Source organism: Myripristis murdjan, chromosome 10, assembly GCF_902150065.1.
Source record: "Myripristis murdjan chromosome 10, fMyrMur1.1, whole genome shotgun sequence".
NCBI classification, from domain to species: Eukaryota; Metazoa; Chordata; class Actinopteri; order Holocentriformes; family Holocentridae; genus Myripristis; species Myripristis murdjan.
The window spans coordinates 5,128,562-5,154,633 of NC_043989.1; the positions used below are offsets into that span (position 1 = coordinate 5,128,562).

Consider the following 26,072-nt stretch of genomic DNA (forward strand, 5'->3'; position numbering starts at 1 on the left):
TAACCCTAAAAAAAGAGTCAACAGTCTGGGCTCTAATGGAAAGTTTGTCTAGTTTTAATTTATTTTTTTCACCCTTCAAAGGATAAAAGTCACGGGAACACTGAGTACTTGTACAAGGTGATATAATGTTAAGAAAAACAAAATCCTGGGTGGAAATGATTTTAAATTTCTTGCCTGTTTATTTCATTTGTTACCGGCGTTAATTTGAACAAGTTCCTTGTAATTTGAGATGCGAGCACTCGTTCTGCCACCAAAACGTGTTTCTAAGACGAGGCAAAGGGGGAAAAATGTGAATATTTTTGAGTGTGAGTTGCCCTCCATCTTGTTTAGCAGCATTACCAACAAAAGATCTTATCAACTTGAGACCGAACTCAAAAGCTGAGGAAGGAAGTCATTTGATCCGATCTGACGAACACACAAAACTCCAGAACAACAAACGAGTATTTACGGGGTTTGGTTTTAATGAGTATTAAAATATCAACATGAAAATCCTCAGTGCATAATATCAAAGGAAATGACATATAAACGTACCGCTCACACATCCGCCATGTGTCTCCACCTGGATCATCACAACACAGGGAATTTTGATCCACGGTGTAAAAAAGAAAAAGAAAAAACAACCTCACAATCATCTTAAAAATACTGAGTTCACCGTACAAGGCTTAAAAAAAAAAAAAAAATTCTGGTAATTTTGACAAAATCATCCAACATGAAGATGTTGAAAATTACTCAGACTTTATTAAATATTCTGTTGTTACTATAGGGCTTATTTTCCCTCCCTATATCCAAGTGTACATAAATACAGAGCAGCAGTGCAACATGTGCCGCTCTGCAAACACACCGGCCCCTGAACTAATTATCATCTAATTTCTCATCCTGACCGTTTTCACGCTCCAGATGATGAAGCAGGCTGGTTTGGCCGGCTGAAGTTTGGGTGTAAAATAATCTGAAATTCTGTTCCAGGTTGTTTTAGGTCAAATGAAACCTTAAATTTGTGACCACAGTTGGATTCATCTAGTCGGTTTGTTTCATGGAACAAAAACGGGCTCTATATTTTCTCTGTTTGGTAATAATACGCACATTTCAGGATGGTCTTTGATGCATTGCAAGGAAAAAAAAAAAAAAGACGTGTCATTATAACAAAACCTTTTTTGACATTTTAAAAGTGTGAACTAATTGGGTGTTAGTTTTTTGAGCGAGAGCCAGTTTTTACTTTTCATGTGTTTTTATTCACACCTGGTAAACCATGAGGTCATCACTGCAAATAAACTTCCAGGATTTGGACAACGAATTGGATTATGACATGAAAAGCACTTTTTTTTTTTTTTTTTTTTTTAGGGATTCTGAGTTTGAATTGAATTTTCACTTCATTATCACCGAAAGCAAGAAATTCAGGCCTGATCCCTGAGGGTTCTTGAAAGGCATTCTGGGAAAATGCAGGTAATCTCTAATTGTAGAAGTAAACAAGGCATGTAACAGCAAAATTTGGAATAAAATCGTTTAAACTACAGATCATCAGGAAACAACAAACAACAGTTGGAGGGAAAAAAAAAAAACGGGAATTTTGCTTTAGCTGTTGTAAAAGCTGCATTTTCATTTTAAACTCAATGTGAAAGTAAAAAAAAAAAAAAAACACTTAGCAGCCGCTGTGGGTCGATCCTGTGGTTAGACATTAAAACCAACTTGCAGTTTATTTCTAATTCCTGTTGAAGTCAGCTGTGCAGATAAATATCTGATGTAACTTTATAGAAAAAAAATAACACTTTTTAACATGGTAGTGTGTTATTACTGAACAAAAACTAAACAAAAAAAGTGAAAGTATAAAAAGTTCTGCAGTATATAAAAGACCCAGTGTACACAGGAATGTCCCACAGTAGAAGTAAGACGTCAGTGAGTTACAGAAAATTAACCGAGTGACCATTTTCATCATTTCTCAAGTAAAAACACCAAACATTTGTTCTTCAGTTCTACAGCTTCACAAATATATCCATTTTTTTTTTTTGTGGCTGCTGGTCAGACCCTTAATCAGGCAGCTGGAAGGCATCACTTCAGGTTCTGGTGACTTAATCAATACATTAATTGATAATACAAATAACAATCACTTTATATACTTGGTATATAAAGACATACTACTGCACCTTATCCAGAAAGTTTATATTTTTTAAGTCGAGAACTGTAACTTCCTGACACGAGGAAAGTCTTTCTGCCTGAGTTGAACTGCACATCTGATCTGGCACACAGTCCGTGGTCTTTTTTTTTTTTTTTCATTTCATCAAAACAAAAAGACATAATTACACTCGGAAACCTTCTCAAGAACAGCCGGTGGCTCCCGAAATAAAAGCTGGGAGGAAGAGAAGTTCATCGTTTCGCTCAAAGGCGCCGACGAGCCCGGGCTGCTGATGGGAATCGAACCTGCGGCCTTCTTGCCATCTGATCCCGCGGCAACACGAGAGCAGGAATCATCCCCGTGGAGTACAGCAGCTCCCGCTGTGTTTCCTTATCAAGTTACACACCGACCTGCGCTGGAGTCACGAGCCACATGTTCTGTCACTTAAAAAGGCGACAAACTGCTCGGTTTTTTATGCGATTTGACACAAACTTGACACGATCCTATTTTCAGCCATATCCTGTGGCTTCAAACACCTGAAGAAAAGGAGACAAAGGGAGCGGAAATGAGGATCCCCCCCTCCTCCTCCTCCTGTCGGTGTCTTCTGCTCTGACATTTCATCACAAAAGCTCCATCTCTCTCTCTCTTTCTGTTTTTTCCTCCCATCTTTCTTTTGCTCTCTCTTCTCTGTCAGCCTGCCTGCCTCTTTATCTGATTCCAAGTCGCTCACGCTGCTTTGCCATTTTTTCAGCGTTGCAGCACGGGCTTACATCTGTCAAAATTAAAAAAAAAAAACATGACGTCCTGTGCTAACGAGTCACCTGACTGCAACTGGAAAAATGAGGAAGAGGATTTTACGAGGCGTCCACGTTTCTCTTCTGGTTTTTTCTGGCCCGCTGAAACACGCTGCAAAAAGCCAGCCGGGAATTTCCCACTTCCGGCTTGGAATTGAACGCAGCACCAGCCTCCACTTCTTCTTTAAGCATCCCCGGTTTCTGTCTCAGCTTTGTTTTTATTTTTTAAATTTTTTTTTTAGCTTTTCAAAGACTTCCGCAAAGGGCAGTCCATCTCTCCTCCCTTTGCAACCACAATTTCTTCTTTTCTTCTTCTTTCCAAAGGCAGCAGCTCCTCAAATCGTACCGTCCGTTGCTCTTTTGATCATTTAACGTACCGTGTATTGCACTTTCTCTTGACTGTCTGTTGCATGAGGTTGAAGTTGTAAATTGTTTTTGTTTTTGTTTTTTTCCTCTGTACTTTGAGGAATTCCACTGACCCACAGGAACTTGAATTTGAAAACCTGAATGTCGTATTTACACCTAAAATCTCTGCGGCAGGTTGTTCCAACTGGAGCGATTCCTCCTTTGGTTTGCTTTGGTCGATCAGGTGGGAATAATGCCATTTGAAGTTGGGCGCCCTGTAACTTCCAGGGACTGGGATCAGATTGATTTTGCAGACATTTGTGACATTTTGTTGACAAGACGAGACGAGGATTGGCTTTTAATTTGTGAAGGTAAACAAACCAAGTAGTAAAACGTGACTTTTCTGCAAAGACCGAAGAAAACAAACTGGAGGTGTGATCGCGCCCCGAATTCTTCCTCCTCGGTCTCGGGAGGTTTTTACGTGTCCGCAGCGGCTGCCTGGTCGCTGGCGGCCGAGCCGTTGCTTAGCTTGGTCCTGTCGGTGGCTTGAGCCTCGGCCTCCAGTCGCCTGTACCGCGTGTTGAAGAAAATAACGAAGCTGCAGCTGAACAGCGTGCACAGGCCTGCCATCACCAGCATGGACACTGCGGGGGAGAAACACACACACACACACACACACACTCAGTGACTGAAATACACTGCTATAGCATATGCAAACATTGTGTCTCTGTGTGTGTCTTTGTGTGTGCGTGGGAGGACAGAGCAGCACATCCTCCAGCATCGTAGTAGCGGGAGAAATAAGAGGCAGTCAAAACAATGCGTAGTAGTTTTGAAAGCCTTTTTATCTTTGAATGAAAAATACGATCATGTAAACTGTGGGAGGAAAACAAGCGCCGCATGGACTTTCAGACGGGCTAAATTTATGCAAAAAAGCTCCGAGGAATGCAGATTATTTCAAAAAGTGTGCTCACTAATTGCTTGCTTTGATATCATGGGCCTCTGACTGGAACGGAGTGAAACTGGTGTGTGAGAGAAAGGTGTGTGTTTCGATTCAAAATCCTCCCTGCAGAAGTGAAAGTGGCTGCGTCGTACGCCGTCAGCGGTGAGAGTGAGGGGAGGGTTTCACTTTCCAACACAACCCGCTGTGTCTGCGAGCCACAGGCCAGGTGTTACAGGTCAGACTGCAGCAGATCACATGCAAACTGCAGCACAGCAGCGACACGAGTGCAAAGGCGACTGCTGCTCTTCGAGAGAAAAAAAAACCAAAAAACACTCTGATTAGGCCACTTTGGCCTTGTTCAGACTGCCAGACCTAATCTGTTTTTTTGGCATATCCACATTGTGTCCAGATTGATTTTAGAAAGTCTGGATGGCAAAAAAAATAAAAAATAAATTAAAAAAATATTAATTTAATTAATTTTCCATCTTTAAGTGGTTTGAAATGCGATTCCAATTCGATTTCTACAGCTCAGTCTCAGTCCCATCACTTGCAACATGACACATAACAACAACATCAGTTCAAAGTGACAGAAGTGGCTGCTGTTACCATGGATACGTTAATTAATCTCTGCGATCTCTGCGATCTCTCCGATTTGATCACTTCCAAATACAGTGGTCCCTCGTTTATCGCAGGAGTTACGTTCTAAAAATAACCCGCAATAGGCGAAATCCGCGAAGTAGTCAGCTTTATTTTTTAAAATTATTATAGATGTTTTAAGGCTGTAAAACCCCTCATGACACACTTAAACACTTTTCTCAGACAGGCATTAACATTTTCTCCCTTTTCTCTCTTGTTTAAACTCTCTCAAAGTTCAAACCTTCGTAGAAAAATAAGTCCAGTAGTATAGAACGAAACCAAAGATCAAAACCTCCCGGCACGGAGGAGATTGATTGACAATGGTCTACAGTCCCAGGCCCGGACTGTACATCGGGAGAACCGGGAGATTTCCCGAAGCGCCGGCCTGTCACTGGCCTGGTGGCCTGCGCGTGTTTTTTTTTTTTTTTTTTTTTTTTTTAGACAGGTCGCCGGCCAGGCCAATCAGCTTTTTTTTTTTTTTTTTTTTTAAGTCAGAGAGACAGGCCAGGCCAATCAGAGGCCACGAACCTGTGAAGAGATCAAGACGTGATTGGTTTGTTTTGATTAACACCCGCCCCAACACTCCCAGTCCGTTGTAAACAGGCAGCATGTTGAGGAGGGGGTGTCGTGACTCGCGTGTGTGTCTGAATGTGGAGGAGAGGAGAGGAGAGGAGAGGAGAGGAGAGGAGGCGGAAGCAGAGGAGAGGAGAGGAGAGGAGGCGGAAGCAGAGGAGAGGAGAGGAGAGGAGAGGAGAGGAGAGGAGGGCGGAGGCAGAGGAGAGGAGAGGAGAGGAGAGGAGAGGAGAGGAGGCGGAAGCAGAGGAGAGGAGAGGAGAGGAGAGGAGAGGAGAGGAGAGGAGAGGGGAGGCGGAAGCAGTGGCGGTTCTGCCTATGTTGCCGTCCAAGGCGAAATTACTGGCTTGTATGGCAAGCCGTTTGAGCATATATTCAGATATCCCACTAGTTAACTTTTTTTGCACTCACTAGTGACACTAGTGAGTGCTACTAGTGACACTAGTGAGGCCAAAAATATTTACTAGTGTCGTCCCCCCCCCGCTCTGGCCTGACACCTGACTGACATGTGGCCTGAAAAAGTGTCCCAGTCCGGCCCTGTACAGTCCCTTAGCCAATCAGGACGCAGAACACAATGCGCGGGCTCTCCCTTAGCCAATCGGGACGCAGAACACAATGCGCTGTAAAAAAAAAAAAAAAAAAAGCATGCAAAATTGCACTAAAAAAAATCCGCGAAACTGCGAGGTTGCGAAAGGTGAACCGCGTTATAGCGAGGGACAACTGTACACAGTGCGGACTGTCTTAAAGATCTGAAACAAATCCAATCTGCCTGCAGTCTGAACTCGGCCTTTCAGTCACATGTGGATCTGACTCCTGCTGATGTGACGCCGTGTGAACGCTCAGATCACAATTCATGTTTTTGTTTTTCCCGCTGAGCTCACATCTGTCAGAGCGTCTGATTATTCACTGATTATTCAAAACAAAACACAACATGGAGGATAGCCGCAACAGTGACAGGGAGACAGGAGGTTTGATTCTCCAGCGCCTGTGTGTGTGTGTGTGTGTGTGTGTGTGTGTGTGTGTGTGTGTGTGTGTGTGTGTGTGTGTGTGTGTGTGTGTGGTGTGTGTGTGTGTGTGTGTGTGTGTGTGTGTGTTCATGATGGTGTAAGCCAGATGTGACCCACCCCTCCAGCTCAGGGCTGCGTCCCCTCCAGCTGAGCAGGTGGAGAAAGGCGAGTCGGCCAGCTGTCTGGTCAGCTTCTGGATGAGCACGATGCAGAGAATCGACTGGACCTGTCTGGAGAAAAGATCATAAAGAGAGTTTGAAATGATCAGTGTTGGGCACGTTACTTTTAAAAAGTAATTAGTTATAGTTACTAGTTACTTCTCCCAAAAAGTAACTGAATTACTCCACTATAAAAGTAACTAGTTACCAGGGAAAGTAACTACTGTGTTACTTTTTTTTTGTGTAAATACACTCCTGATCAAAATCTTAAGACCAGTTGAGAAATTGCAAGAATTTACATTTTGCACTGTTGGATCTTAAGAAGGTTCTAAGTAGAGCTTCAAAATGCAAAAAGAAGAAATGGGAATGAGACACACAAAAAAAAATTGAGTAAGCAATTTATTGCAAACAACCCATCAGCTGATCAAAAGTTTAAGACCACAGCCTTTAAAAGCCCAAATCTTGGCAAAAATGTGGATTCAGTGTCATTTTCTGTCTGGTATCCACACTGTCAAAATGTAAAGTCTTGCAATTTCTCAACTGGTCTTAAGATTTTGATCAGGAGTGTATGTCTAAGAATTTGGACTTTTTTCTGAGCGTGTTTCACAGAGTAGAACAGCACAGACAGACGGACGTGGACAAACACTTCGCTCCGGGACAGAATGTACACTTAACATGCACGTTCTTGCCTTTTACCTCAAGGAGATTAAAGAAGTGTCTGTACTTCCACTTTGAAAACGTCCAACTTTCCCTCTGAAAGCTCTGGACTCGCCATCACTGCAACCCACCTCTGATAGTTTGAGTGTGTGTGTGGCTGCTGTCCACGTGTGTGGTTTGTGTGTAAACTGAACACTGCCTCTGATTGGCTTACCATGAAATCTTACTCTACTTTAGCCAATCATCACCTGACCTGCATGTCTCTGCACTGTGGGAGGAAACCAGAGCTGCACCTCCTGGTCAGCAGAGTCAAACCTATCACAATGATCCACGGGAGCTTTAGTGTTATTATCGAGGAAAGCTTCTTTAAATCAAGAAACCACGAAGAAAGGTCATGAAACACAAGGCTGAAGTTTTCCTTGTTTACACAGCAATGTGCAAACTCAAGTAAAAGTAATCCGAGCTGATGTTTTGACACTGAATACACACATTTATACAACAAAGCTGTGTAAATACAGCACCGAAATCAAAGTCTGTAGGTGAGAGCTGACTATATTAAGGCGTGAGGTCTCTGTGCTGATGATGAATTTTACCACCTTTGCTCAAATGACTGCTGGGATGTTTTGGCTATCAATCTCTTAGGACTTGTAAAGCCACATTTTCTAAACATATATACCCTGAATATTAGAAACACCTGCCTAATCCTAAAATGTACTCCTTTTAGTACAATCTGCATGCCAGTTGTGTCAAAACTGGAAAAAAACCCTCCTTTATCCTGTATTTTTCTCTTCATCTCCATTTCCAGCTTTCACCTGGACTCAGTCTCATTCAGAAAGTTGCTTCAGACTTCCTTAACAGCTAACTAGGAATGTTCTCACCTTGTTGGACTGCAGGTGGCCGAGTTTGAGACAGCCTTCCTCGGTAACATCATGTTACACTCTGCCAACAGCGAGAGAGGTCAAGCTGCTTCCTCAGAGCAGATTAAACAGACGATAAAACTGTGCAAACAGGCTCTGCTGCTCTAACTTCAAGCACTCCGGCGACAGTTTTTAGACTGAAAACGTTAAAGTGCTTTTTGTTTTTTGTTTTGGAAAACCCTCTCAAAGCAGAGATTTCATTTTTCTTTGCTGTTGTAGTGTCCCGCTCAGCGCAACAACATGAAACTTTCAGCTTCCTGCCCTGAGGCTCTCCAGGTTTGAGAGGAAGCCCTGGGCTCAGCCGGTCAGTGTGATCCTGGTGTTTTATCTGTGCTGCTGTGTGTGTGTATCGTGCCGAGGCAGTGATACCCCGATATGAAGATGAGTCCGGCCGACGTGGCCTCTCCGACCGGGTAGGAGCACTCCACAGACAGCTCCATGGCCACCGGGTAGATGGAGAAACCGAAAAGGCCGAAGAGGGAGCAGACGGTGGCCACGGCAACGGTCTGCTGCCGCATCTGGGAGACCTGCAGGAAGCGGAGCAGACACACGAGACGCTGTGGTGAGGACGCGGCGCGGGAGGGAGTCTTAGGAGCAAATCAAGAACAAACGGTGGGCTGATTACTGCAGAAGAGACTCAGTAAAAAAACATCATATTCCAGCTTCAGCACGTGGCATCACTCTGCCCTTTTCTACCCAATACAAAATCAATTAAAGGTAAAAGCAACGCTATTATTTTTATCCTTGTTGACGTGTAAATAAATGGCTTTTCCGATTTTATTTTTGTGTCTGGAAGCTCTTTGCTGCTACAAAGGAAGTGATGAGTTTTACATTTAGAGTTTGTTTGGAGTAAACGTGATCTCAGGGAAGTGCAGTCAAAGACGGGCAAAATTCCCACAGACATGGATGTCGCTCGTGAAAAATGGGCCCAAATTGGCGATAATCTGTGCTCACGTTCTTTTCTCTCATTGGAGTGAAGCCAATAATCTGCCAATAATCTCCTGAAGGGGTGGGGCAGCGGTGGTGACACCCACGTGATGCAGATACAGGAAATGAGGCTGCGTGTGAAACTTTTTCATGCAGTTTTGGCTGCATGCAACTGACTTGTTTTGGAGCTTTAGCCAATGAAAATCTTCAGTATGGCTTTTGGTGACATGGCAACAGCCAAAATGTTATTCACAGCATGCAACAAGTGGCATGTAAGTTCAGTGAGCTGTCTGCTTTGTGAACTGTCTCTGGTGCACACACACACACACACACACACTGTGGGAGTGAGCGCTTAGCAACCAAGATGGAGACCAAAAAAAAAAAAAAAAAAAGACAGAATCTAGCAGCTTAACCTGTGCATGTCTGAATTCACCCATCTTTAATATTTCATATTTCCATACATTTTGCCTGCTATGTAGCGATTAGTGCAGTGCCATATCGTATCATTCATGATAACACCGGTCTAAATTTGTACACATAAAAGTGGCACATGAGCCTCTGATGAGGAGTCAGATCAGTGTTTTCCACACGGCCCAGGTAGATTTTCAGGGTTTCCCATTACCGCCATTAGTCTTACATCACTCCCACCTCCTTTGTGGTCACCACCAACATGTAACAGGCACTTTGATTTGCCCAGACACACAGTCTGAAACATGTTATTAGTACAACTGGGTGCCTGAACGCCTCACTATGACAGATTATTGGATAAAGGAAGCGTCATTCAGTCTCATGTTGCTTTCCACGGGTTTGATCTGTCATTAACAACAAACGCAGCTCACCTGCTGCTCACCTGGCTGTCATGAAAATGTAATCACAGGTGTATAGTATTCAACAGTAAAAACACTGAAGTGGAGGATTTACTAGAATTAAGACGGTGAAATAAGAAATAGGCTCATGTATCTATTCCTCCCTCCCGCTGTACGGTGTCTTTCTGTGGGAAACACTGTAGTTATTGTCTTTTTTTTGTCATATCATCTTGAATATATATACCATGAAATACTGTGATATAATGTTAAGTCTATATCGCCCACCCCGGTAGCTATATCATCTGTTTTTCATACAATATTGAAAGTAATGCCGTTGTGTGGTGGAAACATGAGTCTAATGGACAAGCTTTCTTTGTTGATACTGAAGACGTCCTCTAAGTAAACTCACAGATCCTTTTTTTATTTATTTATTTTTTTTTTACTCTAATTGACAATTTCATCAATAAAATACTCAGTAAATAAATGACAGAGATCCTCGGTGAGGCAGAGCTGAGGTCCTGCTGCTCGACCGCTGCTGTCTCAGAAACAGAAGTGGAAATATTTTATTGATCCCCGAGGGGAAGCTGGGTTTGGCTGTTGGCCTTGAGAAACCAACGCGGTCGATTCTGCTCACGGTGCAGGTTATCGTTTTTTTTTTTAACAGCACTGATGTGCTCGTAAGCTTTTTCCTGTCAGTTATTATTATTTTCACGATTTGTTTCCTAAATGAGCGGAGTGGACTGTGACTGCAGGACTGGAGGACGCAACTAGAGCATCAGAAAAATGTCTCCGCTTTTTCTGCAGTGGCTGATTTCTATTTATTTATTTATTTATTTATTTATTTATTTCGTGAAAAGTTGAACGTAGTAATGTACGGCTCTTCTCACTATCAAGTATATCCATGAAAACGCATTTAAGTCTTTTCTTAAAACGCACTTTTAAGAAGCCTTCCATCCTGCATATATTGTTTTAATTCTTTATTTATTATAATTTATTCCTGTTACTGTGTTCTGTTTTATTAGTTTATTTTATTTACTGTTTTATTGATGGTGCTTTTGTTCGTATGGTTTTTCATGATTAACAATTTCATGCATCCTGTTGTTTTGTTATTTTCTCCTGTAAAGCAACTTGTAACCCTTTTATTAGAAAGCTGTTATATAAATCAAGTTTATTATTATTTTTATTATTATTATGCTTTTGCTATCAAAAGCACTGCATGAAAAAAATGAATGAATGAACTAAAATAGATGGTTAAAGAAATGACTTGGAAGTGTTTACTTTTCAAATGCTGTGAATTTGACGAGACTTTGTTTGCTCCTTCTCAGTTTTTTTCACACGAGCAAACAGGCAGTTAATCAGAGCACATCAGATTTACAGTAAATATGAACCGACAACTTCATGTTTGCCTTCTAGTACAATTTACTGGCTGAAAGTTTAGGTAAATAGGATTTTCAAGTAGGAAACTGGCATCTCCCGTCTTTCCCATGACACTTGAATGCAGCATAGAGTCAAATCCTTGGAGAATGTAGAAGAGGAGAGGCATTTCTCCTCCTCCCTTTGGTTAAAAAAAGGGATGATAAAGTGTCTGATGTCACACAAGGAGCTCTGACATCCTCACCACTGAGAAGGCGATGCACGCCAGCGCCGAGAAGCACATGTTGATCTTGATGGCTTCGATAAACTTCTTGGTTTTGTCGACGTAGAGGCCGAGGAAGCCGGCGCCGACGACCCCGAACACGATGAAGAGCGCCCCACACAGGCCGGCGAAGTCCTGCCGCAGAGAGAGAGAGAGAGAGAGAGAGAGAGAGAGAGAGAGAGAGAGAGAGAGAGAGAGAGAGAGAGAGAGAGAGAGAGAGAGAGAGAGAGAGAGAGAGAGAGAGAGAGAGAGAGAGAGAGAGAGAGAGAGAGAGAGAGAGAGAGAGAGAGAGAGAGTTTATTACCTGGACACCGTCAGCCTGCATGCCGACACAATCTGGTCTGGAAAAGAATTATCAATCCAGGATTAATCTGATTAGTTACATGCTGTCCAGTAAAATGCATTACCTGCTGCTATAAACGGTGGATATCACTTTTTGAACTTTTTAAAATTAATATATAAACTCTTACATGTTTAGTATTGTGTATAAAATCACTAAAAAAAAAAAAAAAGTGACTATAATTTAATATAATTTATCTTGTTTTCCATCACATTTAGAAATTGTAAACAAATTTAAAGCATAAAACAAAGATTATTTTTGATTTCCTTGTTGGAGATGAAGGAAACATTAAAGTCTCCTGTGATTAACATTGTCTTCACCCGGCACGCTCTATTTTTCAGTCACTATATACAAATACATAATAATTGGGTATAGAAATATATTTTTAGGTTCTTATATCTGAAAATGTTGAGTGTTAACACCCTTTTGGATGAAAACACACACTGCAAAGGAAATCAGTCACTTTTTACACCAAAGATGATATTCTGATCATGCAGAGGACGGAGCATCAAAGTGAAATTCATGAAAATCTCTTCAAAACCAGAAGTTTTAGTGAACGGGTACAGGCCTGCAAAGACAGGACCGCTGATCTGGATAAATTTAATGAATAAACAATCATTCGTTTGTGGAGCCTTTCATCCCTCCATCCACCCACTGGCTCATCTTCTAATTCATTAATCCATACTGCCGGTCCAGCTCGTTCATTCACTCGTTTTACATATGCGCCGTCCATCCCCTCGTCCTTTCATGCGTGTCTTCAGGGCTCATTAAACACGCCGAGTCACTGTTATGTCAGACCGAGGTGCTCATTTGCATAAATCCTTGCACGGGTCCCTGAGCGGCGGCCTGCGTCTGGGTTTGACCTCGCACTCCAAATCAGACCAGCAGCAGCCGGCGACACGGACGTCATGATTTTGCACTGAAACCAAAAACTGGTTCTGCATTCTGCGCTTCAGCGAGCTGCACGTGTAGTGAACTGTGATTTTTTTTTTTTCTCACCACCATTCTTGCATGTCTAGTTTCCAGTGTGTGACTCCAATTACAATAAATACAAAAATGCAGAACATTCAACACTGCTTTTGATCAATAATTACAACGAGCCTAAGAATTGGTTTCTGTTCAAATTGAAAAGAAAGAACTTGAATTCTTGGTCAGCTCAGTGGTTTGTCTGCAAGAAGCCACTGGAAATGATGCACCTAAGAGTGACTCCTTTTACATAAATGTAAATGGATGAACTGGTGTATATTAATTATAAATTATGTTCATAGTTATTATTATTATTATCAGATCTTTTTTATTCTCATATTGTTGTTGTTGTTGTTGTTGCTGGTGGTAGTAATAGTACAAGTTGCAGTATTAGTATTGTTATTACTATTATTATTTTTATCATTATGATGGCTATTGATAGTAGTAATAATCAAGAAGCAGGATAAGCTCATCAATTATTTGTGCAGGGAGAAGGGGTGGGATTATATCAGTTTCAACTTCTTCCCACTCCTTTTTGAACATACTTTTTATTGTCTGTTATTATTCATGTTGTTTTGTTTTGTTGTTCAAAATAAATTTTTCAAATCAAATCAAATCAGTCAAAATGTGGGCGCATGAAACTGGTGTGTTTTTGTGGAAAATGAATGCATGGATGCTTTTGGTTGATTCATTGCATTTTTACAGAGATCTGCCAGCAGCACACACTGAATTAAATTAAACTGCATGAATGTGCATACAAGTACCAGGGCTAATGATGACTTTTTATTCTTAATTGATGGATTTTTAAACGGATTAGTGTAAAAAAAATGTCTAGTTTAGTTGATTAGATTTGGTGTCAGCAGCAGCAGCAGCACTTACGTTGGTGTAGCCGCGCACACACAGGATCTGCTCCAGCAGCGTGGAGAAGCAGGTGAAAACTGCGATGCCGGCGCCGAAACACAGCAGCAGGATGAGGTAGGCCTTGTTCTTCAGCAGCTAGAGGACACACACACACAGACACACACACACACACACACACACACACACACACACACAGGGCTTCATAAGCTGAGATGTGACATTACTGATCCTCATGGGGAAAATTGGGTTGTTGCAGCAGCAAAAGTGATGGCGTTCAGCAGGGAGAGAGAAAACTGAATATGTGCTCACAACAAGGAAATAAAATAAGCAATAAAAACAGGGACAAGCCACGGTTCTGAGTGTTTAACTGTGCGACGTTGCTGTGAAACAGAAGGCACGCTCAATCAATTTCCCTTGAATAAAGCTTTGGAAAACGTGGATCGGCTCAGTTATGTGGAGGTTACACCCAGGATTTATGTATTTCTCTGCAGGCGAGTCTTGTAAATTTGTTTAGAAGTTGAAAAGCCGCTGTTTCTGTGTGTTTTCGTGTGTGCGCATCAGAGACGAGCGGGTGCACGACCTCGCCGTGACCTCCCGCGGGCTGCGAGGAAAACGCCATGAAAGAAATATTAAAATGTGACCGCAGCGTGAATGAAAAATGGGGGAGATGCTCCATCGCCGCCTGCAGGTTGAGACTGCGTGGTTAATGGGATTTGGGTCGTCACGTTGCCGTGTTTCCTCCGCCAGGTGCCCGCGATCAGCCCACAATCAAAATATCTGCAGGCCTTTGTGATGATGACTTTGAGATTTTTCACTTTCTCAGAACAAGCGACAGACCTTCAGACTTTTTTTTTCCTGGTTCCTCTCTGAACAACAACAAACTCTATGAAACAAACTGTGGTGATGACACCCGCTGGCTGTACTGTGACTGGATTTTATTAAAGTTTGAAGGATTTCTTTAAGTCAAATGTGGATGTTCCTTATTTATCTCCCCTTTTCTTTTGTTACTTTTATTATTACTGTCCTGTTTCGGCTCTTTTTTAGCCATTTTTATTGTTCAGTTTTATATTTTTTATTGTGTTCTATATTGCTCACGGAAAGGCAGCGCTTTACTCTCAATGGGCCTTTGCCTGGTTAAATAATAAATTCAAGTATCTATGTTTATTGGCAAAATTCAAGTAGGATGGTAAGATGAACCTGACTGGTGGCCTGGTGGCTGAAAACATTCAGTCAGAAATGATGAGTCTTATTTATTTTTTTCAAAAGAAATAGGCTGTTTTCATCTCACCGTATGAGTGTGACGCTTCTTTCAGTGCAACTATAGGAGCGATTTCATCACAAGGCCGTGTCACGCTGACAAATTGCACTCCACTGATGTGATTTTTTTTTTTTTCCCTCGGTGAGCTGCCATCACACCAGAGGCGTCTCAGGACAGATTTCAGCCTCAGCGGAAAGTGTCGGGTGTTTTGAGGTGAAGGCTGAGCCGAGCTGAGAATCTGCTCAGAGAAAAAAACGCCGTGCTTCAGCCGAGCCGATCAGCTCAGAGCCGCTCCGATTTGCATCAGACATATTTGATATTTGTTGGCTCAGCTGTCGGACTCGTCCCGTCCTGCAGCCTCAGTCCGTTCCCGGCTTCTGGAACTGGACCACGTGCATTTTTTTTTTGTACCCAGCAGCAGAAAGGTGTTACGCATCGTCCCATGAATGCACCTCTTTCCGTCTGTGGACACCTGAACGCATCACGTGTTGCACTCGGCGAATGTGACTCCCTGGCGGAAGGCGGTTAAGTCATACTGTTCCTGTAAAATCTCCCTGAACTCAATTACACTGCTAGATCTTGGAACACACTTATAATAAAAACTATATATTTTATTAATATAGCACTTTTCATAACAAAGTGCACTCCACGAGGAAATTAGGTTAGCCAACTCTGGATATGTACTCCTCAAAACCTACTTTTACAAGAAGGCATTCTTATAGCAATCTGTTGTGTCTTACCCATCTTTGACTACTAAAATTTTTACAATTCATATTTTTTTTTAGTATTTATTGCATGACTTGTTTTAATTGTTACTGTATTTATTGTACACTTTGCTTTATCAGGTCCTATGTTACACCTTTTATCGTGTTTACTCTTGATGATTGATGGTGTGTATCATTTTTCCTTGTTATGTACAGCATTTTGTCACTATGTTTTGAAAAGTGCGATACAAATAAGGTTTATTCTAAGTATTATTGTTGTTGTTGTTGCAGAAAGAAATGAAAAGCCAGACCCAGCAGACAAAATGAGAATAAGGCCAAAGGACGTGAGCCTAGAGGAAGTTCCTCTGCATTAGTTCCAGTGTTTTGAATTGGCTTATGCATATTAATTATACATATACATATACATGAGATGCTGCCTTGTCTTTATCTCAGTGCCAGGTGTAATTGACCCGGTGTTATATACTGCTGTGGACAGCCATTGTGTTCTGCTTCTGCAGTCCTCTCACTTCTCTCAGTCTCGCCAGGTACTGCATTATAGAAGGAGTGCCTTGTTGTTGTTTTGCTTGTGCTTTTCCATTTTTAACAACACAAAGTCGAGCCAGATGTTAAAGGTCCCGCGAGGAACGGCAGCCTGAAGAATGCTGAGCCGGGGAGGGGAGCTATACAGGAGCTCTTCAATTTGCACTGGATTGGATTTGGATTTAAATTTGGAACATTTTTAATCATTTTTTGTAACTGCTTTGGTAATAGAGAATAAATCTTGTTTTGACTCTCTGTTCTTTCTTTCCTGCTGTGTGTATTTTATGACATTTGGATTTAGGAGCTTCCGCTATCCCTAAACGGTATCTTGCGCCACCCGCTACCCGCTATCCTTATGCCGACTCCGTCATTTGCGCCTGGAGGTGTGTCCGTGGGCGTGTTTCATGCGCTATCCCTAAAGTTGCTATCTTGTGCACACACTTTAGGGAAAGCGGATAGCGGGTGGTCAGGACCACCCGCTATCCGCTATCCCTAAAGTTTGGGCTGTTAGGAGAGCGCGTCCAGGCGGCTTCAATGCGCGCCCCGACGGAGCCTCACCACGCACACGGTCGGACTGATACCGGGACGCTGCCGGAATGGACTGAGTATTACTCATATAGACTGTTTAGAGGAAAGACTGTTTTAATTGGACACTTACGCCAGCACGTTTTATTGTTTTATCATAAGCCAGCAGCTGTGCTATATTTTTATTTTTTAATATTTTATTTGCCCAATCTACCTTGTCAATAAATTAGTTTACACATAGTTCCACCTCTGCCTCTTGTGTGTGTGTTGTGTGGTGGCTGAGTTGGTGAGTCTAGTGTGTGTGCATCACCAAACAGATGCATGAGCAGATCAGTGAAGGTCATCTCTTCATGTGGAGTCTCTGGCTGAGGGCTTGTCTTAGTCTGATGTGTGTGTGTCAGACCTTAAAGCTGGGCGTCCCAGTCGCTCACCATGTGTACCATCTAATACTAAAGCTCAGCTGCAGCGGTCTGGATTCGAATCCAGCCCAGACCCTTTGCTGCATGTCACCCCGTCTCTCTGCCCTGCCTTTCCTGACACTTTCCACTGTGACTGTCTAATACAGCAGAAATGTCCAAAAATAATCTTTAAAAAAAAAAAAAAAAAAACAGGGATGGAGCTGTAGAAGCGCTTTTTCTGGACGGATCGACACTTTTGAATTTTGCTCTTAAAGGCAAAATGAGCTGGATTTGTTGCTTGTGGAGTTTTCATTTACGAGGATGGCGACAGAATGAAGGCCGTCCCCATCCTAGGAAAAAGTCTGGCCATCAGAAAACAGACCAACACCGAGTGGCTCTTGATCCTCCTCCTCTCCCTCAGCGCTCACCAGCAGGTGAAAGCTCAACCCCAGGTTCACTCTCGTTGTGGAACGAACTTTGCCCGCTTTTTTGCTTCCTTTTTTTCCGTGGTCCATGTCTGCGATTGCCAAGGCTTCCTATTGGATGTGCTATCAATCAACCTGCTGCCCAAAGTCCGACGCCCAGAAAATTCCTGAGCTCAGCAAAACAGGAAAACCCAGGCAGAGGGAAGGGTCTCTGCAGACACACACACCAACACACACTGCTAGTGGCTCATTAGTGATGATTGAGAGGGGTTATTTGGGCGCTGCTGGTGACCACACACACAGCAGGACTGTGTTTGGGCAAGAATGGGACACTCTCCTCAGCTGCAGCCCCCAATTTGTGATTCCCACTGATGCGACGGCTGGATTTGTGCGTAGAAATCTTCACTCATGCAGCTTCAAACTTTGACTCTGAGTTGATGCTCTCAGAAGGAGAGTCAGTGTCGGCCTTGCTGTCGATCTTCCTGTCCGCCTCGCCCGTTTGATTCCCTTCACGAGGGTCTCGTCATGTGAAAGATGATGTGTGTATTATGCTGCTGTCAACCTGTCTCTCACCAGTTTAATCCCCTGCAGGAACGGCTCGGAGCCCGAGGACTCGGCGCTGGCTGAGGGCGGCGTCGGGGGGGCGCTGCTCCGTATCCCCACTGTTGCTAGGAAACAGATGACGGCTGCTGGGATCGCATAGACAAGCAGCTAGTGGAGAGGGAAAACACACATAATACGGTGATAAATGGATGTTAGCACTTAAAATCAAAGGCAATTCATCACAATTAGCAGGTGAGGTCGCCGGAGCCATAGATTATTCCAACTGCAGCCACCGCAGCTGCAATCCGATAATGCCACGGGGCATTGTGGGATTCTGGTTCTGGGCCCGGAGGTTTTGGAAGCGTTGGCCATCTCAGCACCTTGTACCTTTTCTTCTATTTAAATATTGCACCCAAACTCGCTGTTCCTCTCCCTGTCCTAGGATCAACAGTTCACAGCAGCAGCAGCTTTCAAATGAAATTCATGACGCTTCCATGTTGTCAGATTTTTCTTTTTTTCCTCACTAAAACATGGCAATTCCGAGTCCCTGAATTTGAGAAACAAAGATCTTGAAATTAACTGAAAACACTGCAAAAAGTCAAAATCTTACCAAGATTATTTGTCTTATTTCAAGTAAAAATGTCTTATTTCTAGTCAAAATATCTCATTACACTTAAAATGAGACATGATCAGCTCAGAAATTCCTTGTCTTTAGACAATTTTCACTTGTTTCAAGTGAAAATTAGCTTGAAACAAGAAACAAATTTTGCCAATGGAATAAGCAAATTTTTACTTGTGACACAAGTGAACAAGTAAAAACAAATTTTGCCAATGGAATAAGCAAATTTTTACTTGTGACACAAGTGAACAAGTAAAATTTGCTTGTTCCATTGGCAAAATTTGTTTCTTGTTTCAAGCTAATTTTCACTTGTTTCAAGTAGATTTTCACTTGAAACAAGTGAAAATTGTCTAAAGACAGTTATTTCTGAGCTGATCATGTCTTATTTTAAGTGTGATGAGATATTTTGACTAGAAATAAGACATTTTTACTTGAAATAAGACAAATAATCTTGGTAAGATTTTGACTTTTTGCAGTGAAGTGCCTGAATTTGATGTAAAACCGACCAACTTTCCCCTCCCTGATTTGCTCAACTGCTATGAACAATTTAACCTGGAGCCTTTATTACTTTATCAGTTATAAAGGAAACGTTCTTTCCAAAAAACAGTGACACAGATACCCGGCATAATCCACAGCCCTCGTGGGCAAAATGTTTTGTTGGGAACTATTTCATGCCAAAGAACACCAGCAGACTGTATCCTAACTGCTTGTAATTCGTACTTGTTGTTGGTGGATTCATAAATAATTCCCAGTGAAACTCTCCCATCCTGAGAAACGTGGGTTATGATTATTATATGTGTCATTGTTTTTAGAAAGATGCTGCTGTTAAGTTTTGTTCATTATCACGGCTTGGGCTCCAACACCCATCCAGCTCCACTGGACTGGAGTGGGAGACAGATTAAGAAAACTGGAAACGTCACCAAATCACACAGAGGCTACAGTATCTGGATAGATGGATGCACTTTTTTGATATTCTGAGTGAACCGTTCCTTCACTGCTGCTCATTCATTTCTACCACCCAGATGTTCCTATTGTCTGTCTTGCAATTCAACGCTTACTTCTTTAAATACCTGCCTTCATGGTGGCAAATGTTGAAAATTTGCAGGCAACTTTTTGTGGTTTTAGAAAAGTCAAACCCATCAACGGCTCTGGAGATTTCCTCGTTTATAAATAATTATAATGATTAGGGATGCACGAGAATCCAAATCTATGTACGGGAAGCAACAAATAATGGCTTTCTGCCGAATAAATTACCCTTCCAAACATTTTTCTTAAAGTTCGGCTTCAAATAATACATGCAGTTTCCTCATAATCTCAGTTTTCCTGCGAAGGATAATGTTACTTTGGCCTCCAGCTCTTTAGTTTGAAATTGTGGAAACTACCCCTTATCCTGCGTAGCGGACGGAGATCGACCAAAAGAATAGACAATAAAAGTCACAGTGCACAAAAAAATGTGGATAATATTATATTTCCTTTGATTTGCAAAATATACAGTTGTCATAGTGGTTTTCCTAAACCTATATTGTTTTAATAAGCAGAATTTCAGTCATTTTGTATTTATTTGTGGTTAAAATCCAATGATGAGAAAAAAAAAAATTACTTCCACTTTAAGCCACGGCCACCATTTCTCCCAAATCTGAATATGAATTATTTTGCCCCAAAACAAATACAAATACAAAGCGTGGCGCCTCCACACACCCTTAATAATAATCAGTTCAACTCACCAGGACGGGGATCTGGTCGTACGTCACAGCGACCTTGGGAGAGATGATGTTGGCGAGCAGGACGCCCAGCGGATTGGCTGAGAGGGGAACAGAGAAGTGGAAGTGAGATTTCCCTTTAGTCAGAAACCCTGCCCGTCTTCTCTCTGTCCCACATTAGGAGCCTGTGAGGCCTTCACTTTCTGTTCCCTCCTCACGTGAGCGCCGCTCGTGTCTTCACGCTCGGGTGATGGCATAATATGACTGAGAACTCACATCACGCCAGGCTGAATTAAACCCACTGTTCCTCCCCGCCTGGCTCTAATACGCTCTCATCTTCAAGTGTTGTCTTTTTCCTTTTTCCTTTTCACGTTTTAAAACTTCTCTCCTGTGAAATCTTTCAGGGGTCACAGGAGTGCTGTCAGGCCACTGTGGCTCTGACCGCCGACCAAAGCCGCCTCTCATGCTGCACTCGAGCACGTCGCTCAAGATAGAAGGGTCAGATAAATGCCTAAAATGTAAAAATGTAAATGTAAGCGCGGTGATGTATGATTCATCAGTTTTTTTTTTTTAAGGTTCACTGGAGTTTGATGCGCTGACATAATCACATCCCTGAGTTCAGTCCTGGTGCAAAGTGCTTGCTGACTGCCTGCTGTGCGTTTAAGGCCCAAACATGTGACGCCAAAATTTCTATCAGCTGGTTCATCTTTTCTGGATGCACGTCTGTTTGATTCCTGGAGCAAGGCGGCATCCACGGCTAATTTTCTCGTTTTAATTAATGCCAATTTTCCCGTCACAGTCATTTGGAGTTCATCAGTGCTGATTGCAGAGTTTTTAGGACATTCATCGGGCTGAAATTTCTCTCGCGGCTGCTGTTGTGAGCGATCTAAACTGTTAACTGTGATGGGCGAGGACGTGCACAAACAGATGGGAGAGTGTTGGTTTTTGCATCCTCCAAGTGAAAACACCACTGATGGTTTTGCTTGTGTGTACAAGATTTTGCGAGCATGCAAAAATGTGAGCCCAGTGCTCATCCACACTTTATGGCACCAGCTGAAACTGACCTAGTTTCTCCTTAATTTATTATGCGCACTAAAAATGGCCCAACAGCAACTGGAGGCACAAGCACTAATAAAGAAAACGCAATGAGGCTGGATGCCGTCGTGGAAAGTGGACATCCAGTGTTGTAAGTAATATCAATATCAATATCCCGCTTCCATCCACAGCTGTTCAACCTGTTTCCAGAATTTTCTTGAACCACTTGTCATGATGCCACTTTACAATAAGACTACTTCTGAAAGCTTTATGAATGGTTTATCATTAGGTTATTAATGAGGTCGTAAACACATTATAAATCATTCATAAACAAGTTATAACACAGTTTTTATACATCGATGCAGATGCAGAGGATGGCTGACTGAAACAGGGACGAGATAAAGTTAACAAGTGAGATCTGAGATTTAATAGTGCAGCAGCAACTTGATCTTGCCAAATAGTGAGCCTGCTCTGATGTATGAAAACTGTGATAGTCTTTATAACTCCTTATTAATAATTTATAAAGTGTCTACAAACTAAATAATAACCTAAGTATAACCATTCATAAGACATTTATAGGCTAGTCTTACTGTAAAGTGAACTGCACTGGAAACAAGGGCGATTTTCTCATCGCATTGGCAGATTTTATCACTTCTTTTAAGAAAAACAAAAACAAAATAATAACTTATTATGTTCATATGATTTCTTTCTTTAATTTCTTTTTTTTTTGTAAAGGATGTTTAGTGGCAGTCAGAACAGAAAAAGTCCTGATCAAACTTCACCATCATTTTGCAGGCAGTTGGTGTTAAATTATACACGACTCAGTCTGACTGGTGACAGATGCTTACGTGTCTGCAAAGCCATGCTTTATTGGTTGCCATGCCAACTCCTGTGAGTCTACCCAGAGATAAAATTATTTTTTTGCTTTCTTGTTTATTCCTGTACTCGTCTCCACTCCTTTTTTGTATTAAAGACTTAATAGCAGCTTATGGGCTCCTACTGTGGCAACCCTAACCCTGAGGATGTTATTGCGGCATAAAAAACATCTCATACAATTTTTTGGTTACATTCTCACCCAGCTCTTCTTAGGAAAACACAGATCACTCACACATGGAGGCGATGGTGTTGGCCGTGGCGCGCTGGTGCTCGGGGAACCAGAGCGCTGCCAGCTTGGTGGGGGTGAAGATGATGAGCGGCTGGGCCAGGGCGCCCAGCGTCTGACCCACCATCACCACCGGGTAGACGGCGCTGATCCCCAAACTCTGCAGCGAGCCCACTAAACGCAGCAGCGCCCCGAACATGTTCAGCCAGGATCCCACGATCAGCTGCCAGGTGGGGACAGCAGGGGGTTAAACATCAAAACATCACCGAGGCGCCTCATGAATTTTGTTTACTACTATTTTTACGCGTTCATTCCTGTGTTGGTTCTGCACTGCACCTTCTAGAGATCACCTGTCAATCAAACAGTGTGGGCGGGACTTGAAGCTCCTTGTGATGGAGTTTGAGTTTCTCTTTTCTTTGTCTGTTCATCTGCCTACCCAGCTGTTGTTGTTCTGTTTATTCCAAACAAAGTGAAAACGTAAAATGCAGCCAGACAGCGAGTATTTAGCTCAGACAGTGTAAAAGCTGATTATGAACATGGATTAATGTTGAGTTACAGAGAACAGCCAAACATTTCTTTAAATGAAAATGTTATTTCAACAACTATGGAAGTCTGATTTTATGTAAAACACACAATGTTATCATTTTATGCCTTTTTTGACACTTGCCTTAATCCAACAACAGTTTGTGTCTATGTAAATCATATTTATATTGAGTCATATTTATTATCACTGGAGGTTTTTAAATGTATTCTCTTGACAAAGTCATGCTCTAGTGACTTGTGGACAATTTCTTCCCTGTTTGTTCTGCAGTCACTTCCCCCTTGGCAAAGGAATTCAACCACACTGTTTTTATTTGTTTATACTGGGGCTTTTGGTAATCTTCCAATATGAAATATAAGAAAAATGGGGCACCAACTCAGGGCTATAAGACATAAATCCACCGCACTGCAGATTATCAACATGTGGTCTTCAGCCTCACCACTCAGACCTTTAAAAGTGCAGTGTTAAATATTTTATCACCATGATATATTCGTTGTATATATTACTATATTAGACGGTTGGTGATCAATAACCAAACACTCAACAAATACTTATTGTTGGTATTGTAAGTATTATTATTGTAGCATTTTTCCTTGTGATTTCATTTTTGTTTTTTCCCTTTATGCGACATGCTGTTGGATCTTTGCTCAAGTAAGGCATTTTACAGTACATATTTTAGAGAGCTGCCAAAATTTCTCACATCATGCTTTTAGGGGAGCTCATGTCTTATTAAGGGCAGCTGAGCTCCTCCTGCTCCCCTGTAGCTCCACCCTGCAGGTAGACAGTTTGTGCTTTTACTCATTAACCAGCTGCTTTACAGCCGACCTGCACTTCAGTCTGGATTTGATCCACCTCCGAATGCATCCTGAGGACGCAGTGCTGCTGTTTACACCTGTACTTAGAGGTGTCAGCTCGTATTCAGATTTCACAGGATGGATGTTGATACCAGGCGGGAACGAGGCCTCAGAAGACCCCCTGATGAACCGTCGGTGTGTTTCGTACCGTGATCCGCAGCCCGAGGGTGTCCAGCATCCAGGTGGTGCCGAAGCTGAGCGGGATGGCCACCACCATGTAGACCAGAGACAGCCAGTTGATTTGCTCCAGGCTGGCCTTCAGGTACTGGGCCGACTGGTCTGCTACTGGTGCGAAGGTCAGCCATAGCTGCAGGAACAAGGGAAGAGTTTCAATCAGAGAGGAAGTTTTTACTGTTTTTATTGGTTAACTCCTACAAAATGATTTCTAATATCTGAAGGGAGAACTCACTCTGAAATATCACTTATTACTGTTATTTGTTCAAATGCTGAAATGTTAAATCGTTACTTCCCTAGAGCGTGAGATCAGCTGGTATTTCTTAAGGACTGAGACATGAATGTCAGGTATCCATTTTTCATAAATTTCTACATTGATCATTTTTGAATGGAAACCTTCAACAGTACATAGGCAGGAGGTTCATATTCTTTACAGAAAACATGTGTAGTGATTTACAGATTTACAGCATCCTGGAGAAAGTTTAAGTGCCTGAAAAAAGTGTGACTTTGTATTTTCTACAACAATAATAATAATGTGTTTAAATTCATTTAAAAGGCAGTTAAAGTTTACAATGTGCTCTACACAAAGAGGAATATATTTTACAAAAAAAGAGACAAAAAAAAAAATCAGGAAATATATAAAAAGAGTTATAAGTCACATGTGTGACTTATAAGATGAGTCAGCGAGCATGACTTCCTCCAGCAGGCCTGGCGGTGGCATCAGCCCCCCTCCAGACGACTAAAACATCTGCAGTGAAGCTAAGGTGTCACATCTAGTAACGCTTTCAACATCAATCATTAGGGATCATTTAAATTTAGTTCAAAACCAAGCGTTAAAACGCTAAAATCGAGAACACGTGGTCTCTTTTATCTGCCACGTCCTTTGCCAAGTCCTTTAAACCCCCGCTCCTGTTTTCAGAGGCAGATTGAGATATGATGTTTGTGATGTTTGACTGAGATCAGAGCATGCACGACCCTCTCTAAGTTCAATTTTGATTTTATTTAGAGCCCGTATGCACTGTTTCACTCTCAAAGGGGCTTTTACACCGTTTATAGAAAACAAAACATGACATAACAAAACGACGCCTCCTGACCTGAATCCTCATAGCAGGCAAAAAGAAATAAATAAATAAAACACTCCCCACCAAAACCCCTGAAGCCAATAAAGGGGAAAAATGGAAGAAAATCTGCAGCGTGTGAGAGACTGGCTTGAACCCAGCAGCGTTAAATGTCAATACAGTGAAAAAAAACAAAGGCAAAACTAAATCTTGTGCCGGGTACTGACGCTGTCTTTTCTGTGCGCAGTCAGTTTGTGTAATAGATGACAAAGAGGTTACAGCACACTGACTCATTTGACTGAATTGATTCATTTCTGTGTCATGCATGATGTTCCTGCTCTCTCTACATCCGCAGCAGTTTGCAGAGATCAGAGGGCCGTGACGGTCACGATGGTCGAATATCTAGCTGAGAAACGGCACCATCAAGTCTGGAAAAAATGTGAAATGGCTAAAAGAAGATGGCTAAAAGAACGTATATCCTCATAAAAAAAACTTATTCCATTAAGGGAAAACAAGAGATGTTCAAAAATGTATTGGGTCCTTTTATCAATGACCTTGAAAATGAATGAATGAGTGAATTTATAGATAATCAAGCTCTTCTACAAAGAGCAGGATGGAAGTCTGGCAAGTCCAATCGGCCTGATGGGGGCGCTATAATTAACCTTTAAAACTCCTACGCCGAAAGTCCAATTTACATGAAATTTGGTACAGACATGCATGAATCCTCACTCTACAAATTTGCCTCAAGAACCAATAAGGTCCACCACACTGGATTTCCCGCAATTTTGAATTTTTTGAAACACATTTTTGGACATCTCCTTCTTGGCCGTAGGTCCAATTCCTTCGAAATTCGCTGTGGATCATTTTTGGACCAAGCTGATCAAAAACGGCATAAGGCTTTTTGATATCTTGCTTCCTTTTCAAGA

At 42.1% G+C, this 26,072-nt stretch overlaps 1 protein-coding gene across 2 annotated transcripts in view; it reads right to left on the reverse strand.

Moving 5' to 3' along the window:
- Positions 1–1,303: 1,303 nt before the first annotated feature.
- The window catches only part of slc49a3 (solute carrier family 49 member 3), a 33,418-nt gene continuing 8,649 nt past the window's right edge, over positions 1,304–26,072 (reverse strand). The window contains exons 2-10 of one of the 2 annotated variants that reach the window (XM_030062802.1): positions 24,063–24,221; positions 22,526–22,742; positions 20,407–20,483; positions 18,094–18,231; positions 13,689–13,805; positions 11,486–11,638; positions 8,504–8,661; positions 6,520–6,632; positions 1,304–3,890 (exon numbers count right to left, since the gene is read on the reverse strand). In XM_030062802.1, coding sequence (XP_029918662.1) covers positions 3,724–3,890; positions 6,520–6,632; positions 8,504–8,661; positions 11,486–11,638; positions 13,689–13,805; positions 18,094–18,231; positions 20,407–20,483; positions 22,526–22,742; positions 24,063–24,221 — 1,299 coding nt within the window. In that variant the 3' untranslated portion in view covers positions 1,304–3,723. The remainder of the gene's footprint in view (positions 3,891–6,519; positions 6,633–8,503; positions 8,662–11,485; positions 11,639–13,688; positions 13,806–18,093; positions 18,232–20,406; positions 20,484–22,525; positions 22,743–24,062; positions 24,222–26,072) is intronic. The other variant, XR_003928889.1, reaches the window with a different exon arrangement.